At 40.1% G+C, this 17,751-nt stretch overlaps 1 protein-coding gene across 1 annotated transcript; it reads left to right on the top strand.

The window, feature by feature from the left end:
* The first annotated feature begins 1,710 nt into the window (after positions 1-1,710).
* On the top strand, positions 1,711-3,448 carry LOC145658631 (inosine-5'-monophosphate dehydrogenase 1a-like). Its single transcript, XM_081716577.1, has 3 exons — positions 1,711-2,660; positions 2,960-3,048; positions 3,175-3,448. Exons 1-3 carry the CDS (start codon positions 2,439-2,441, stop codon positions 3,176-3,178), a joined length of 315 nt encoding a protein of 104 aa, XP_081572703.1. The 5' UTR covers positions 1,711-2,438; the 3' UTR covers positions 3,179-3,448.
* Positions 3,449-17,751: the final 14,303 nt, after the last annotated feature.

Here is a 17,751-nt window from a genome sequence, read left to right on the forward strand (position 1 = left end):
TTCCAGACAGCACTTTAGAGAAAACAGTAGTCCAATGGCAGCAGACAGGCCTTTTTAGGGATCACCACTTACAGAGTCTTACCAAGACACCCAGTAGCTTTATTTTGTTTGGGACGAAGCCTCTATCAGAGCCGTATTTCATTCTACCTGATTCAGCTGCTGCTTGTATGATGCATGTTGGATGAATCTCTTACTCTGCTCCTCAGCTAAGAGAAAGCTCTCCATCTCGATCTGAGGAACAAACTTGGATTGTGTGCGTGGCTCCAGCACAACCACTGGTGAATGCGCACGCAGTGTCCCAGGAGCCGCTCTGTGGTGCAGGTGGAGAGGGGAGGTGGGCGGAGGCCCGGGGCGTCAGCTCACGCAGGGTTGTAGAGGAGGATTGGAGTACTGGACATCGCTTACATGGAGGGCCATGTCTATGAGCACTTTGCCAATGGCAAGCACGACAGCTACCAGATCGACTACCGCCTCATTGTGGGCGACACAGAGCCAGCCAGATTGCAGCTGTCGCCTCGCGACCCTGAGCACCAGGGGCTATTTGGCCACAACACATCTCATGGGCATGAGACTGCAGCTCAGCGCTACAGCGCCACGCGCATCCAGGCTGGCTACGAACCAGAGAGGTGAGACTCCTACGGTTTCAAAGGAGTGCTGATCAGCAAAATTAACCATGTTTGCATCACTAGGTTAACGTTAGTGTCACTAAACAAGTTCATTAGGAGTGGACTTTATTTTTCTTTTGGATTGTGTACTTTTAAACTGTTGCACAGACTGGGTTGGGTTCTCAGTGATGTGCAATTTTAGCCCAATTCCATATTGTTGGTCTCAGAAGAACACATTCCTTTCGGGGATTATCATCACATAAAATAGACCTATACATTTACAGTCTCTACAGAGAAATACAGTCATGTCATAGTATAATAAAATGTCCTAATGTGTAAATAGTGATGTTTACTCATTTATAATGTCCAGCACTACTCAAATATAACTGCTTGCCTTCTTTGCCCATCATATTAACATCCCCATGTCAGCAGATTAAAAAGGACCATAAATCTGATTAAGAATTATATTATCAAGACCGATATAATCTGTGTTGTAGAACAGATATGAAAACATTTTGTCATAGCAATGCTCAAAAGCATCACATTCCATTTGTTTTACAGACCCATATCTCTCTACATTTCAATTTACAGAATGGACTAAATTAACTTCCAGGTGTTTAAAGCTCAGTTGGGGGCTGTGTCAGATCCTTTGTGAATAACATAAAGTTGAATATTGGGCAGCCTGACCACGGCTTCAAAACGATTGTATGGATTTGCTACATCACCAGTCCTCCTTTTATAAGCAAGATGATTATTTCAACCCAAGTCAAAAACATTTTTGTCTCATCCAAACGGAAATTTCACACCTGAACTGGGCTGGCCACCTAATAGCGTGGACAGTAAAACAAAGGCGCATCGCCCGTCTGCTCTCTCTTAACATGTCCCGTCGTCATCCACCACGTTGAGAGGATGAGAGTTTTCTCAAACTGAGCAGGTCGAGTCTTTAAAATGTGTAAACTCCAACTGTGATTCTGGGTGATTTAGCTAAGGGCTAGACTTTCGCTTGACTTTGAGAGATGCCACAGAGGCTAGTCTGTAACTGTCGCAGATGAAGACCAGCTGTGTTCCTTGACGTCGTTTTTTGTTGTCTGAAGTACGCGACGCTATCGTCTTGTGAGTGACCCGAGAAGCGGGATTTTCATTCACATTCACTAAGAATAAAGCATCATTGTTCAGTCTTGGAAGTATATCACACTAAATCCGTGTGTACTACTTGAGTACGATAATGACGGTTATTGTTTGCATGCTGCGAATGCGAGACATCGGCTCTCCCGAATAAAAGGATAGCACGTCGAAATGGAGAAAGGGCAAAGCGTAACGAATAGAAATAGCTTTAGCATCCTCGGCCAACACCCACTGGATAAATATTTCGATCCGCGGATCAGTAAAACGCTTACGTTTTAACTCTGTTTACATGAGAGCACAGACAGAATAGCCTTTCTTTAGCGTACATCTACTTCTGATGTGACTTGTATTTGCTAGGTTGTTAGTATAATGTATTTTTAGTATCAGTTTTTCTTTGTTTGTTTGTTCTGTGGTCTTTGATTCAGTGATTTTCTGATCCTGCCTGGCTTCATTGACTTTACCTCAGATGAAGTGGTGAGTACTTTTGCAAAATGCACCAAAACAGCTCAGCAGGTTTCCTGACATGCCCCATAAGGGCTTACCAGTGTGTGTGTTTCAGTAAATACAGCACATCTAGTAATGATTTAGTGGAGGGGGCGGGATCTTCCTAATTAATTAGTGAGCTTAATAGGAATATAATGAACAACATGTTGAACATGCAGATTTACACACAAGCTTCCCTGAGGCCTCTCATCAGCAGAGCAATATATGGTGTCATGGCAGAAATTCGAGCAGGGCTTCATCACGGATCCGGTGGTGATGAGTCCACAGCACACGGTCGGAGATGTGTTTGAGGCCAAGGTGCGACACGGCTTCTCTGGAATCCCTGTCACCGAAACCGGCAAGATGGGCAGCAAGCTTGTGGGAATCGTGACGTCACGAGACATTGACTTCCTCTCAGAGAAGGACTATGACCGGCTGTTGGAGGAGGTTTGTGATTCATCTTTGATTGTACATACAATATACAAAAGGTTTTTAAAAACACAAATGAATCACATATGACATACAATGCTTAAAAATATAGGTGGAATAGAACTATCATGAAATTGTGATATTTCTGTGTCAGTGTGTGAAAGAGGGCAATATATATATATATATATATATAAAAATAAAAAATGTGTATATATATGTGTGTGTGTGTGTGTGTGTGTGTGTGTGTGTGTGTGTGTGTGTAAAATCACATTCTTTAAACTCACATCTTTTTGTGATTTATTTGTGATATTTGCCAGGCAATGACAAAGAGGGAAGATTTAGTGGTTGCACCAGCAGGTGTTACACTCAAAGAGGCCAATGACATCCTGCAGTGCAGCAAAAAAAGGTCTGATTCTTCATCTTTTCAGCTTGAGAAGTGAAACTGCTTCTAAAGGACTTTGAAAGGTTATTTTCACTTCTCCACTTCTTCTCTGAGTAACGGGTCGGTCGTGGGGACGCTTGTTGATTGCAGGTAAACTGCCCATTGTGAACGACAGTGATGAGCTGGTGGCTATAATTGCTCGCACTGATCTGAAGAAGAACAGAGACTACCCTCTGGCCTCTAAAGACTCCCGCAAACAGCTGCTGTGTGGCGCTGCCATCGTTACCCGTGAGGATGACAAGTACCGGCTGGACCTGCTCGTGCAGGCAGGAGTGGACGTGGTGGTGCTGGTAGGTCTTAAGGTCCTAAAGGGAGTGGGATTAGTCTCCATCCTGAGTATGGTGCCTGAATCAAATGACAAACTATTTTTGCTATGAGGCTGTGTAACACAGGACTGTGATTGGACATAGTGAATTTGGTCTGAAGGCTGTGTCTATTGTTTTAGGACTCATCTCAGGGAAACTCGGTGTTTCAGATCAGCATGATTAACTACATTAAACAGAAGTATCCTGAGCTCCAGGTGGTGGGGGGGAATGGTGAGTCACAGTTCTCACATTTGCTTGTTCTGTAAACTGAGAGGGTTGAGGTAGGTAAGAATTGATGGTGTTTGGTTCTTTTCATTTGTTGCTGTGTTCACTTTCATCCTTCTCTCTCGCTCTGTCTCTGTGTATGTCTGTGTAGTAGTGACAGCTGCTCAGACGAAGAATTTGATTGATGATGGTGTGGATGCTCTTAGAGTGTGGATGGGTTATCTTTGATAAGACATCGTATACCAGAAAATTGTTTAAAAGATGGTAATAGCTAAACCACCAGACATAATAGTGATGGATAAACAGCAGAAAAGAGTCATAGTGACGGATGTAGCAATCGCAAGAGATAGCAACATCAGCAACAAGGAACATGAGACGCTAAAAGAAGAGGAAACACTGGCTCTGGTAGCAATCAGGGCACCAGGGGTTTAGGGACGATGACCATCAAACTGGGAGAGTGGCTCCAGCAGATCCCAGGAACAACATCCGAGATCCTCATCCAGAAGAGTGCAGTCGATGGAACACTTGGGATACTATGCAGGCAAATGTATATATTGTAAATTCCTGTTCTTTTTTATCAACATTCTTAGAACATAATTACTGTTCTAAGTTTACAACATCTGGTCGAGGTTTTCGTTTATTCAAGATGCATCCTGTAGTGCCTTTTCACATTTTTGCACTATTTCTTTATTTTGAGTCAAATGTTTCAAATAAAATAATACAATCCACAAGGAAATGAAAACGAGAATTAAATCAAACTTATTGTTTCAGAAAGATTACTACTCATTCACACACCAGGACGCTACATCTTCTGGAGTATTATGCTCACGTTTCTAAACTTTTAAACATTATAATGTATTTCAGTTATGGAAATCAGTTAAACACTATAGGAAGGCCTACAACAGGAATGTACTACAAATACCTTCCTACTCCAGCACCCCTAATCGTCCACTCCCAATGGTGGGATATCCCTGAATAACAGTTGAATGCTATCTTTGCCTATATTTGCCTCTGTCTGTCTTTCAGGAGACTACAATATGAGAGTTACACACTAACATAAAAGATGAATAATGAATTAAGTAAATGCTGCACCGGCTAACATCTACTTTCTTCCCTGTTTTATTACCTGTATTATTATTTATAATATTTGTGAGCTGAAAACATGATATCCACCAAAAACATGATTCACTGACTCATGAACAATGTCAACAAATCTACACACACACACACACACACAGCAGGTGAGTTTTCTGTGGTGGCAGATGGGTCCAAGTGGGCTCATACTGGCCCTGCCCACATGTCGCCTCCTGCAGGTGTCAACCGTAGCCACTGTGCTCCATGTGCCCTTTCTCCTCTGCCACTGCTGGGAGAGGGCTCTGCCCACCCTCCTGACATGCTCCGCTACGCCTCCTGCATACCCCCTTTGTGCTTCAGACAGAGGCCAAAACCACTGGCTTTGCTGGTTCCAGGAACAGCCTGAGGTTGTCCAGGAGAGTGAAAGAATGCTATACCTTGCAAGGTATGATGGTCTTCATTGAAATGGGGGTTAAAAACATTTCAAGCCAGTGTTTTGTGCACTGACATCCCTCCTGCTACCGAAGGCCACCCGAGTGTTTCTTGTGTTTGTGAGTGTGAGGCAAAGGAGTGTGAAAGTGTTTGTGTGGATCAAGATGTAAATGCATGAAATGAAACGTACTGAGGCTATGTTTATTGTCACATATTTTATATCTAGAATGTTGGCCTACCTCCAAGTGAATTTGCACAAAGACCAAACATTTGTGTGGGGTGTTTGTTTGTGCATGTGAATTTAGATGTGTGTAGTTCAATGGTGTATACATGTGTACATGTGAGTATGGATGTGTAAGTGTGAAAGATGTGTGTGTGTGTGTGTGTGTGTGAATTATATATTTGTTGGGGGCACATTCATATACTGCCACACTGCTATTCTCTCTGCTACTTTCTGTTTTTCAATTGGCGGAGTGGATTAGGGCCTGTCAGAGAGACTCTGAGAGATCTGGTGAGCCCTGATTGTGATTCTTTTTGTTTCTCTCTCTCTCTCTTTGTGTGTGTGTGTTTGTGTGTGTGTCTCTTGTCAACACAGTGTGAATAATTTTGATTTTAATTGGTTCGTTGTCATGAAATTATCTCTCAACTCTCTCAACCGTCTAAATCACACGCGCACACACACAAACAGTTGACACCCCCCATCCTATAGTCCACATTCATTCATGAGAAACAGAAAATTTGAATTTGAAATTTATTGGATTGAATAACAAAGATCCTTTTCTTTAGAACCATACACAAGCATGGACAATGACAATGTTGTGCTAAATGGTGTGATCAAACCCTATCATCATCCTTCCCAGCAAAGCCCTGATCTAATCCTTCTGTAGTGAGCTAAACGCTATTAATAAACTCCCAAACTCCTCCAGTGCTCTCTCACCATTCTGAGCAGAGCCTGTGCCAGGCCTGCAATTTTATCAACTACATCACAGCTGTTTTCTCTCTTCCAAATGTGTAGAGAAAACACACACACACGCGCGCGCGCGCGCTCTGTATTCTGACAGTCCCTGCAATGCTCCACTGTAATCCTCTTAGCCTGTAAGCGCTGGGCTCTCCCTGCAAACACACCCTAAACCCAGCACAGCATGGGACTATGTGGAAGACCACTTGCACAAACATCGACCGCACAGCTCCTTTTGCCTTTGCTTGCTATAGTTTCAACTGCTCGATGCACTGAAATGCCAAATACAGAGGCTAAAGCTCGAACACATGCGCCATGAACCAGCTGCACCCATTCCGAGGTAAATCAAATACACAGTTGCCAATGTTTAAAAAAGCTTTTTGAGCTTTTTACATTTTATTGATTTATTTTTTTTTAAAGAACATGAGGACTTTTTCATTTTTATTTGTTCAGAATGTTAAATAGTAGTAGTCCCAGTAATTTTGTAGTTCCAGTAGTATCGTCATTCAGGTCTCCTTTATCAGGTTTTGGATGGATTGGTAGAAGTTCATATTGACTGGTTATAAACATAGTTCTGATGTAGTCAAGCACAGCGTCTGTCTCTTTGGCCAGTTGGTAATCATAGCCTTTTTATGTGCTCGGGAAACCTTTCTGCATACTACCGATTTCTTTAGCTGGTCCTCCTTGGGAAGTGTGTGGTCCCTTTGAGCAGTACAAAGCTTCCCCAGCCATGGCTCTCCCCATGCGCTGCTGCTTAGTTTTCTTCCCCACTACTTTGTCCCATAACGTCTTCAGGTTCTTTCTTTCACACTTTGGGTTTTGGTTTTCACTCTCTAGAGCCTCTCTTTCACTCTTCAGGTGTTGTCTTTCACTCTCAAGATTCTCTCTTTCACCCTTCAGGTGTTGTCTTTCTCTCTCCAGAGCCTCTCTTTCACTCTTCAGGTGTTGTCTTTCACGCTCTAGATCCTCTCTTTCACTCTTCAGGTGTTGTCTTTCACTCTCAAGATTCTCTCTTTCACCCTTCAGGTGTTGTCTTTCTCTCTCTAGAGCCTCTCTTTCACTCTTCAGGTGTTGTCTTTCACGCTCTAGATCCTCTCTTTCACTCTTCAGGTGTTGTCTTTCACTCTCAAGATTCTCTCTTTCACCCTTCAGGTGTTGTCTTTCACTCTCTAGATCCTCTCTTTCACTCTTCAGGTGCCATCTTTCACTCTGTTCATTTTTTGTCTCCTTCTGCTTCTCCTCCAACTCCTTCCCACTACATTCCTCCTCAAATTTTCCAATTTTAACACAGTGTCGTTTTCTAATTTCCTTCGTATCTACTCTGTCAGGTAGTTCTTGTTGCAATCTACTCATTGCTTTTTGTGTGTTCCTGTCCAACAAAATCTTCGTTTTCTTCTTCTTCGAAGATCTTCTGTGAGAGCAGCAGAACTGCATTTTGCTGCTGCAACCTCCCATTTCTGTCAACAGACTGACCAATTTTACCTTTGTCAAGCAGATTATAAGAATAGCTATTATGACAATGGTCAGTGATATTATGACATCACAGTTTTGGTTTTGTTGACAATTCCATTGTCATCACACAGAATAGAATAAACTATTGTGGGCTTGCTTTCTTTTCACTTTAGCCTTAATTAGATTAATTAGATTCATATGTTTGCTTTAGATTTGCCTTTTTACATTTTATTTATACCATGAAAAACAATACAGAAACAATTAAAGAAGTCAAAGCCTTTGTCACAGTCTCTCCAGACATGCCTTTCTCTGGTTGTCAAAAAGACAAAAGAGATGACTATGGACTACAGAAGGATGCAAATGCCTCACACCCCAATACATACAGTGAAGAGTGAGAACATACACTCTCTTAAAATCACAAACAATCTCTCATGGTCCCTGAGCACTTTTTCCTTAGTGAAGAAAGCTCTGCTTCCTGAGGAGACTGAAGAAGGACAGCATGTCCGTCATCCTGATCTGGTCTGCAACAGCATCATAGAGAGTGTCCCGACCTGCGCCATCGCTGTCTGGTACTGGCACTGCTCCCCCTGCTCTTTTGGATTGTTTAGTTGAATTTAGCAGTCTGCTCTCAAATTTTCTGTGCCTGTTTTCTGGGATTCTGAAATTCAGGCAATGTTTTTGTTGTTCTTCTGCAACACTATTAAAACTCTGAACTCCTCAAACTATTTTACTTCTCTAAGTAAATCTGTCACACATTTGTCTAGTACAGAATTATTAGATTTCTTTCTTTGACCATAAGCAAGATACACACATTTACTTTGCACATTTACATATTTCTTTGTCTGTTTCTCTCTATCGCTCTCCTTTTCTCAGAGAGTTGGATAAGAGATTAAGGACACTTCCTGAGGCAGAGAATGATTGGTCAGTAGTACATTAGAATGGCCCTACATACATTTCATCATTCCATATCTTTTCAGTGGTTATCAAAACCATTTATACACTTTTGCAGTTAAACAATGTTAAGATATTGATTAGTGTTTCAGTCAAATCAGTCTAACTCTGAAAGTATGTGTTTACCTTCCATATGAGACGCTATTTAAGACTACACACACATCAGATTTTGCAATGAAAATAAAAATGATAAAACAAACAAAGGGAAATAGTCTTTTTAACCTCTTGTTTGCTAGCAGAAAGCAAATAGAGCCTATAGGGATAAGAGAGAAAGAGAAAGAATGACATAAAAAATAAGAATGAGATAAAAAGAGATCCAGATACATGAAGCACATGTTGATGAGGGTTGGACTTGCAGAGGCCACATGGCAGTCACGTTAGAAGTGTTGATGCAGTAACTGCATCTGCAGCTAAACTAATGCTGCGTGCGTGTGTGTGTGTGCATGCGTGCGCGGGTCTGTGTATATGTGTATCTTTTTCCATTCTCCACCAAAAAGAGGCCAGGAGGCAATTGTCTCTCTAGAGATGTAACACACTTTCTGCAAACATATCATCAGATAATGGCAGAACACCTTACAACACACCAATGCATATCTGTTTACATATACAGTTGAATCATGAGAGATTATGCAAGGTGAGAATTATGATTTTAATGTCCTCTGGTTCTATGGCTTTTGATACAGCCTGTGCTAACTGAACATGGTTTTTCTTTTCTCCAAGACAATTGTGTCTCAGTTTTATTGCAGCTTAATGGTTTAATGCTTGGTTCCTAATATACATATACATATACATGCATGCACCCATACACACGTTTTTTCCTTGACAAGCTCTTATAGGCCTCTGGACTAATTAATCCCCAAGAAAAGTGAAATGACAAATATTTATATATATACACACACACAGCGCTTCACTTTTTCCACATTTTATGTTATGTTACAGCCTTATTCCAAATTGGATTAAAAAAAAAAAAATTCCCCTCAAACTCCTACACACAATACCCCATTATGACAAAGTGAAAAAATCTTTGTTTGGAGTTTTTGCAACTTTATTAAAAATAAAAAAAACAAAAATCACATGTACATAAGTATTCATAGCCTTTGCTCAATACTTGGTTGAAGCACCTTGGGCAGCAATTGCAGCCTCAAATCTTTTTGAGTATGATGCTACAAGCTTGGCACACATATTTTTGGGCAGTTTCTCCCATTCTTCTTTGTAGAACCTCTCAAGCTCCATCAGGTTGGATGGGGCGCGCCAGGGTACAGACATTTTCAGATCTCTCCAGAGATGTTCAGTTGGGTTCAAGTCTGGGCTCTGGCTAGGCCACTCAAGAACATTCACAGAGTTGTCCTGAAGCCAGTCCTTTATTATCTTAGTTGTGTGGTTAGGGCCATTGTCCTGTTGGATGAACCTTCACCCTGGTCCAGAGCACTCTGGAGCAGGTTTTCTTCAAGGATGTCTCTGTATGTTGCTGCATTCATCGTTCCCTGACTAGTCTCCCAGTTCCTGCTGCCAAAAAACAACCCCACAGCATGATGCTGCCACCAGCATGCTTCACTGTAGGGATGGTTTTGGCCAGGTGCTGAGCGGTGCCTGGTTTCCTCCAGACATGATGCTTGGCATTCAGGCCAAAGAGTTGAATCTTTGTTTCATCAGACCAGAGAATTTTGTTTCTCATGGTCTGAGAGTCCTTCAGGTGCCTTTTGGCAAACTCCAAGCAGGCTGTCTTATGCCTTTTACTGAGGAGTGGCTTCCGTCTGGCCACTCTACCATACAGGCCTGATTGGTGGAGTGCTGCAGGAATGGTTGTCCTTCTGGAAGGTTCTCCTCTCTCCACAGAGCAATGCTAAAGCTCTGTCAGAGTGACCCTTGGGTTCTTGGTCACCTCCCTGACTAAGGCCCTTCTACCCCGATCACTCAGATTGGCTGGGCGGCCAGCTCTAGGAAGAGTCCTGGTGGTTCCAAACTTCTTCCATTTATGGATGATGGAAGCCACTGTGCTCATTGGGACCTTCAATGCTGCAGAAATTTTTCTGTACCCTTCCCTCGATCTGTGCCTCGATACAATCCTGTCTCAGTAGTCTACAAAGAATTCCTTGGACTTCATGGCTTGGTTTGTGCTCTGACATGTACTGTCAACTATGGGACCTTATATAGACAGGTGTGTGCCTTTACAAAGCATGTCCAATCAACTGGATTTACCACAGGTGGACTCCAATCAAGTTGTTGAAACAACTGAAGGATGATCAGTGGAAACAAGATGCACATGAGCTCAATTTTGAGTGTCATGGTAAAGGCTGTGAATACTTATGTGCATGTGATTTTTTTGTTTTTTTTATTTTTAATAAATTTGTTACAATTCCAAATAAACTTTTTTTACTTTGTCATTATGGGGTATTGTGTGTAGAATTTTGAGGGGGAAAAAAATAATTTAATCCAATTTGGAATAAGGCTGAAACATAACAAAATGTGGAAAAAGTGAAGCACTGTGAATACTTTCTGGATGCACTGTATATATATATATATATATATATATATATATATATATATATATATATATATAGAGAGAGAGAGAGAGAGTGTTTATTATAATGGCTTTGTTTGCATACATGGATGTCCTTACTTGAGCAGTCATAATTCATAATCATAATAATTCACTAAAATGATTCATTATAGCTAATGTTTTGAAATAATGAAATCATAGTGTCTGTGATTTCTTTTTTGTGTAAAGTGTCAGACTTTGTTTTTACTAAGATGTTGGGCCCATCAGTACCACCCTAGCTGCTAAGAACTGCTACTTCCTTTACTGAGCCTGTATTCCTCTGTTCACCACACTGCACTCACACTCAATGTGCAACACAATTAATGTGTGAAGAATTGTGAGTTTACTAAAATCTAATGGCTTTAGTTCACTCATTACACTTTAGTAAATCTAAACTCCAATTTCTTTTTTCTACTGAAAAAGAGATGAGCAATAGCTAATAATTAGTAATAGCTACTCTGCAATCTGAAATGTTTTTTTGTTTGTTTGTTTGGCATACATATTACCTCTTGGATTTTAAAGTTCTTTGAATCACAAAGAAAAACAATACGAGACAGTATGATGCTGCAGTAATTTAATCAAAAGAACAAAATTGATTATTCAGAATAAATTAACAGACAGGAATTAGGTCAAACCTTCTAATCATGTTTTTGTCAAATGTAATACTGTATACATACTACATTAAAATGACAGAAAAAAGAAAAGAAAAGTATAGAAAAATGCACTATTAAATGCACTATTATGAAGTTATGCATATTGGTCAGCATCATCCTCAGTTATAGCCTTCATCTCAGTTGCTGGTTTGTCTTCCTCCACCTTCTGAATTGGTTCCTTCATTGCATCTATTGCCTTCTTCAGATTGAGATTGTCCTTTTCACTCAGTGGGGCCAGTGCTGGGGTAAGGATTGTCTTGATTTGAGTTATTCTTTCCTCGCATCTGTTGTAAAACTCCTTCCTGTTTCTTGCTGCAAGGCTGTTGATACCATTTTGGGCAGATTCGCATTCCTTCCCTAACTTGTCAATCTCTGCAAGGAACTGAGGTGAGTTTGGATCCATGGTCATCAGTCTTCCCAGAGTACTGACATTGTTCATCAGGTACTGGACAGACACCTCAGTGTAAGTGGTAGACATCATGTTAACCAAATAGGCGTAGGCAGAAGTATTCAGAGCATTAGTGTAGATTTTGTCTTTGACAAACATGCTGTAGGTGTAGTTGTTCTCTACAGCTATTTCAACAGTCTGCTTAAAATGTTTAAGATTTTCACTGAGTGGTCTTAACAATGTTTGAAATGATCTGAAAGAAGTGCACCAGTTTCTCCCACTGTTCTTTCACCTGCCCCATGATTTCCAGGCCTTTCGCTAGCACCACAATTCTCTTGTTGAAGTCGATCTCCTTGAGATTATAATGTTTCAGCTCACTCACAATTTCAGCAAGAGCTTTTTTCTTCTGATCCAAGTTGTCCATAGTCTTCTCGTTCCGTTCATTTGCAATTTTTAGCTGGGTTTCAGCCATTTGTAGACGTAGATGAGATTGTCTTAAGTGCATCTGGACCACATCTGTATTTGCTGAGTCATAGATTTGCTGTTGACTTGACTTGGGGGGTGCTGTCAAGAAAGATGGCTGATTTGTAAAAGACTTGCTTTTGGAATAAAAGGCCATGGCCCTTACATTCAGTTCGTCAATGGCTTTAATAAGCTCCTCTGTTTTGGCATCATCACATTTCCCCTCTGGAGCATATTTACCTAGCTCTGTTAAAGTGGAGATACCCTTGTCACAGATGCCTAGTGCCTCGGATTTAATCGGGCATTCAGCTTCTTGCTGTATATCTCTGCTGACTTGCTGAAATAGTCCCACCAAGTAATCAGACTTTACCGTTTGCTTCTCCTGATCATACACCTCAGGCCAATTTATTTCCTTACCTTTGCAAAGTTCTTCCATTTTCTCAACCACTAGTAGAAATGTTATAGATTTAGAAAATATGTTACTTGTTGCCAACATTTCATCCACGTTACTCTTCATTCCAGTGGCCATGTTTCTGTGGCTTTCAGGAGTGCCTTTTCAGTTTTTGATCACATGTGTTATGGCTTTTGGTGTAATAGTGTCCGCTTGGAGATAGGTTTGGATAATTTGTCCTGGAAGAAATTCTGTTGCAAACGCACAGGCTATTGATATTGCTTGCTCTGACATACTTGATATTAGCTTCAGGCCAAAAAGGCCCCATCCACTTGGCAAATCTTTCATTGCTTGCTGGTAGGCCCTTCTGTCCTCAGCTAATCTTTCATTAGCCAGATTGAAAGCAGCCTCGGCCCTGTCGCTTGCCTCCTTAGCTTCAGCCCGTTTAATCTTTGCTATCTCAATGTTTTTCTTGATTTCTTCCATCTCCTCATCATGACTCTGTCTTGCATTCACCAAAGCCTCCACCAGTTCTTGCATCAGCTTGATGATATCTGAGAATTGTTTCTCAGTCATGATGGCCAGGTTTAAGCATTCTGATGATATGTGCGCAATGTTCTGAAGCTCAGCTGGTAAGAAGGCTTGGACAAGACCATCATCCTCCTGTATTATGAGCCCAACTGAGTTTTTGATGTACTCTGGAACCTGTCCGGTGTACATACGAATTTGGTCCATGTTCTTGTGAGCAACATTAAAGGCTTGCCAGCAACCATTACATACTTGAAAGAGGCAGGCCCTAAAAGAATTGGGGTATCTGATGAATTTGAACCCGTCTTTTGGTGGATTTTTATTGATGGAGAAGTCATCTGCAGCAGAAATGCGTACCAGCTGAGCCAGTAAATCGATGGAGACGGGTGCCGGCAATAGATACTGCTCCCAGTTAGCATAGGGCTGCATCAGCAGCATGATGTCATTTCTGTAATCCTGTGCTTTGGTGAAACTCTTAGTAGCTTGGTTGAGCTTTGACAGCGCCATTGTTTTCCCTAAAATAGAGTAAGGCAGAAAATTTGTATAACATAAAGCCATAATAAGACAATCAGGAGATTCAGCATTTATTATTTCTGTACTATAAAGCAGTTAGCACTAACAACAACAGCACCTGCAGTGTTTCATCCACTAAACAATTTCAGATTAGAACACATCATAAGTTACATGTGGTTGCTTAGTAGTTTTTTTTTTCCTTCACAACAAGTGAAGTAAAATTAGTAGAAAGCAGAAAATAATACTATTTTAACTACCCACCATTTTACAAAATTAATACTCTTTGATTGAGGAGCATTTAAATGCTTTTTTTCATAAACATTGTTTTTTCATAAACTTCATTATGGTGTAGACTTCAACAAATTCACTATACAGTATATTTCATAAAAAAGTTGATGAATGTAAACAGAAATTCATATTATGCAAACATAAACTCACAGAAATCTGTAGAGGATAGAATAGAACGGTTTGTACCTGAAGTACTGTGGATACCTCTTGAAGAAGTGAGTAGTTGAAGTAGTAGCCTACCAGACTAGATGCTGTTCTGCTCCAAAACAACAACTTTTATATCATCCTTTCATATTTGTCAGCAAAGCAATATAACTGTGTCCTGCAAAAATATGCAGTCTGAGTTGTAATTCTGAATTCTACAGAACAGCTTTACTTCCTATAACTACTGAAATTTCTTTGTTTTTCGTGTCTTTATTTGGATCCCCATTAGCTGAGGTAGCAGCTGCTCTTCCTGGGCTCCACCAACAAAACTGTGTACTCCCATGATCATAGTTGGTAACTTGTTCCATACTGTGGTGACCAAGACAATACAGATCTGCACGCTGCATCTGTTTTGGGTTTTGGTTTAACTAACCTGCCTGGCAGTGTGACTATGTTGAGCTCTCGCATAATTTATATTGTGTTTACTATCACAGATATTCCTAAAGACGCCCATTAGACCGCAGGCCAGCCTCTCCTGAGTTCTGAGCCATGAGAGAGGCATGCTCGCTCTCCTTACTGACAGGGCAGTGTGAGGCTTGCAGATTCATTCTCAGCTAACCAGAGCTTAGACAGCTCTTTCCTGACAGCTCCCCTGGGAAACACCACAATGAAAGCATCTAGGGGAGGAGAAACTGCTGTTTTACCATAGACTAAACCCATATATACTTTGTTTTGTTAATAACAAATGCCACAGTAAAGTCAAGTAATACGATTCCGACCATTATTTTCTTGTAAAAATATCTTGTCGATCATTTTTGTCAGTGCTGTGCACGTAGAATGATCTGCTTTATAGGCATGCTTGAAATCAATGATTCATTAAGTGAAAAATAGTAGATTATCTGCTCAAGAATAACTTTTTCCATTAGGTTGCTCAATACAAAAGAAACTAATTCCAGGCAAAACGCACCATTCTAAATTTGATAATAATAGCCCAAAAGTAACACCAGCAACCTTTGAAAGGATGATCAATACAATGTTTGATAAAAATAATAATAATAATAATAATAAGAAGAAGAAGAAGAAGAAGAAGAAGAAGAAGAAGAAGAAGAAGAAGAAGAAGAAGAAGAAGAATTTTATTCTAATTAAGAAATTACGGGCATTTCTTGTTACCCAATGGCACTTTACAAGTTCATACAATATAAAAAATGTCAAATAAAATATAAAGAAGATTCAAATATATAAATAAGATAACAGGAGGGAGTAAAACTGGTTAAAAAAAATAGACATAATATTGATGCAAGTGCATACTATAGTAACCAATTAAAGGTTGAAATAATCTCAGACAAAGAGATGAGTTAGGAAATTCTTGGAAATGAGCAGCTGGAGGAAGAAGCCTTGGGTCTGCAGCTCCAGAAACGCCAATAGTGCAGAGTGTGATGTGAGGGACAGAGAGCAGATGAGTGTCAGAGGGATGGAGACAGAGTGAAGGAAAAGACATATGAGGAACACCAGAAAGGGATGGACAGGTCAGACCATGAGGGCAAAAACCAAGAGAAGGATTTTGTACTGCACACAGCCACGAACAGGAACCCATTGTAAATGTTTGAGTGTAGTAGTTATATGTTCCTTTAAGCTGGTGTGTGTAAGAACTCCAGCAGCCATTTTCTGAATGTTCTGCAGCTTCTTTAACCTACAGACAGGAAGCCCATAAAGAACAACACTGCAGCAGTCTAATCAACATCGCACAGCACTGTATTAGCCTAATCAGCATCACACAGTGCTGCAGTAGTCTAACTGGTATCATAAAGTACTGCAGTAGTCTAGCTGGCATCACACAGCACTTCAGTAGTCTAATTAGCATCACAGAGCACTTCAGTAGTCTAATTAGCATCACACAGTGCTGCAGTAGTATAATCATCATCAAAAATGCATAAATAAGAAACCTTGTATCAAAATTTGCATGCCTATATCCTTACACATAAATATATTTGCTGACTATTACGCCATTGTAACATTTTTTAAACAAATTAATTGCAATAACTAAACAATTGAATAATTTAAATTTAATGTCTCTTATACAATCATAAAGCTGACTAAGGCTGACAACCAATCAATAGGAGAACTTCTACCTTAAAGGATTAGTGTGACGGTTGAGTCTAAGGCATTGTGGGAATTGGAGAAATAATTGAATCATGTAGGTGTAACATAATGAAGAGAGGATAATTTAATAAAACATAGAAGGCTAAGGTTAGTCTAATTTTAATTGGCCCAGGCCATTCACTACCACTAAATGACTAAATAGGGATGTTGTGCCCTCTAGTGGGTGAGTCAGAGATAATTATGCAACAAAAATACTTGTGAAGTCTGGTATGCTTTATCATTAAAGTTGCTATAAGATCTTTTTTGGAAACACTTTGACTAAACTGTTTTATGTATTTGTAGCTACCAATAAACCTCTCTTGTAGGAGGATATATTCTGTATCTGTTAATTCTATGTGTACATTCAGCACATGGAATCTGCCAACATCCATTCCTGCATGTTCTTTCAGGATCAAGGCCTCTGGAATGGTGACTGATGTAGCAGAGCACCTAGGCAACTTTCAGTATGTGATAAAAATGAAAAATAATATTGAACAAGCTGGTATGCATGCACACATGTGCACACACAAGCAGACCTTTCTTAACCTCTACTCTTGCCAAGCCCAGTTCACCTGTTTCTTACAGTTTATGGAAGTTACTGTTTCTCCTTTCAATGTTCCTGTTATTAAAGACACATTTGTTACATATGTTTAATGTTCATAGGAATCATTATTTGTGACTTAATATTTTAATTTCAAAGAGCTGGACAAAGACTTTGAATTCCTCTGAACAGTACATGGAGATCAGATTACATCTCAGTAAGATGCATGATGAGATCTTGTACTGCAGCTTGTGTTCATTGTAGTTTTCCATGGAATGACCATGAGATTTGCACTAAATAGATGCCAGTCAGTTCAGTCAGCAATATATATTGCTAAAAAGATTCCCCTATGTTCTAACAGGCAAAACCTGTATGTCTAGGTTGGATGTAATCATTGAATTAGAACTGAAATTTAATTAATTAGTAAGATGCACAAAATATGGTTGTTTTTGATTGTGTAATGTTTTCCTTTTCCACATATGCCTTTCAGCACTTTAGTTCTGTTTAGTGATTTATATTTCAGTGGAAACAGGTCCTTACATATTCCGCAGAAAGCAAAAAATAAAAACAACTAAACAACTACCAACTAATAAAGATGTCAAGTTGAACATGGAAAGTCTTGTTTTGTTTATTCATCTGTTGTTGTGGTTTCTCTTTATGCCGTTCTGTTGATTTGTATCCACT

This window comes from Electrophorus electricus, chromosome 6 (assembly GCF_041902795.1).
Source record: "Electrophorus electricus isolate QZ-2024a chromosome 6, ASM4190279v1, whole genome shotgun sequence".
Taxonomy (NCBI): Eukaryota; Metazoa; Chordata; class Actinopteri; order Gymnotiformes; family Gymnotidae; genus Electrophorus; species Electrophorus electricus.

Coding starts and splice junctions, on each gene's coding strand:
- LOC145658631 (XM_081716577.1), top strand. CDS start 2,439: ATGGTGTCATGGCAGAAATTCGAGCAGGGCTTCATCACGGATCCGGTG. Junction 2,661..2,959: donor ATGACCGGCTGTTGGAGGAG/GTTTGTGATTCA, acceptor GATATTTGCCAG/GCAATGACAAAGAGGGAAGA.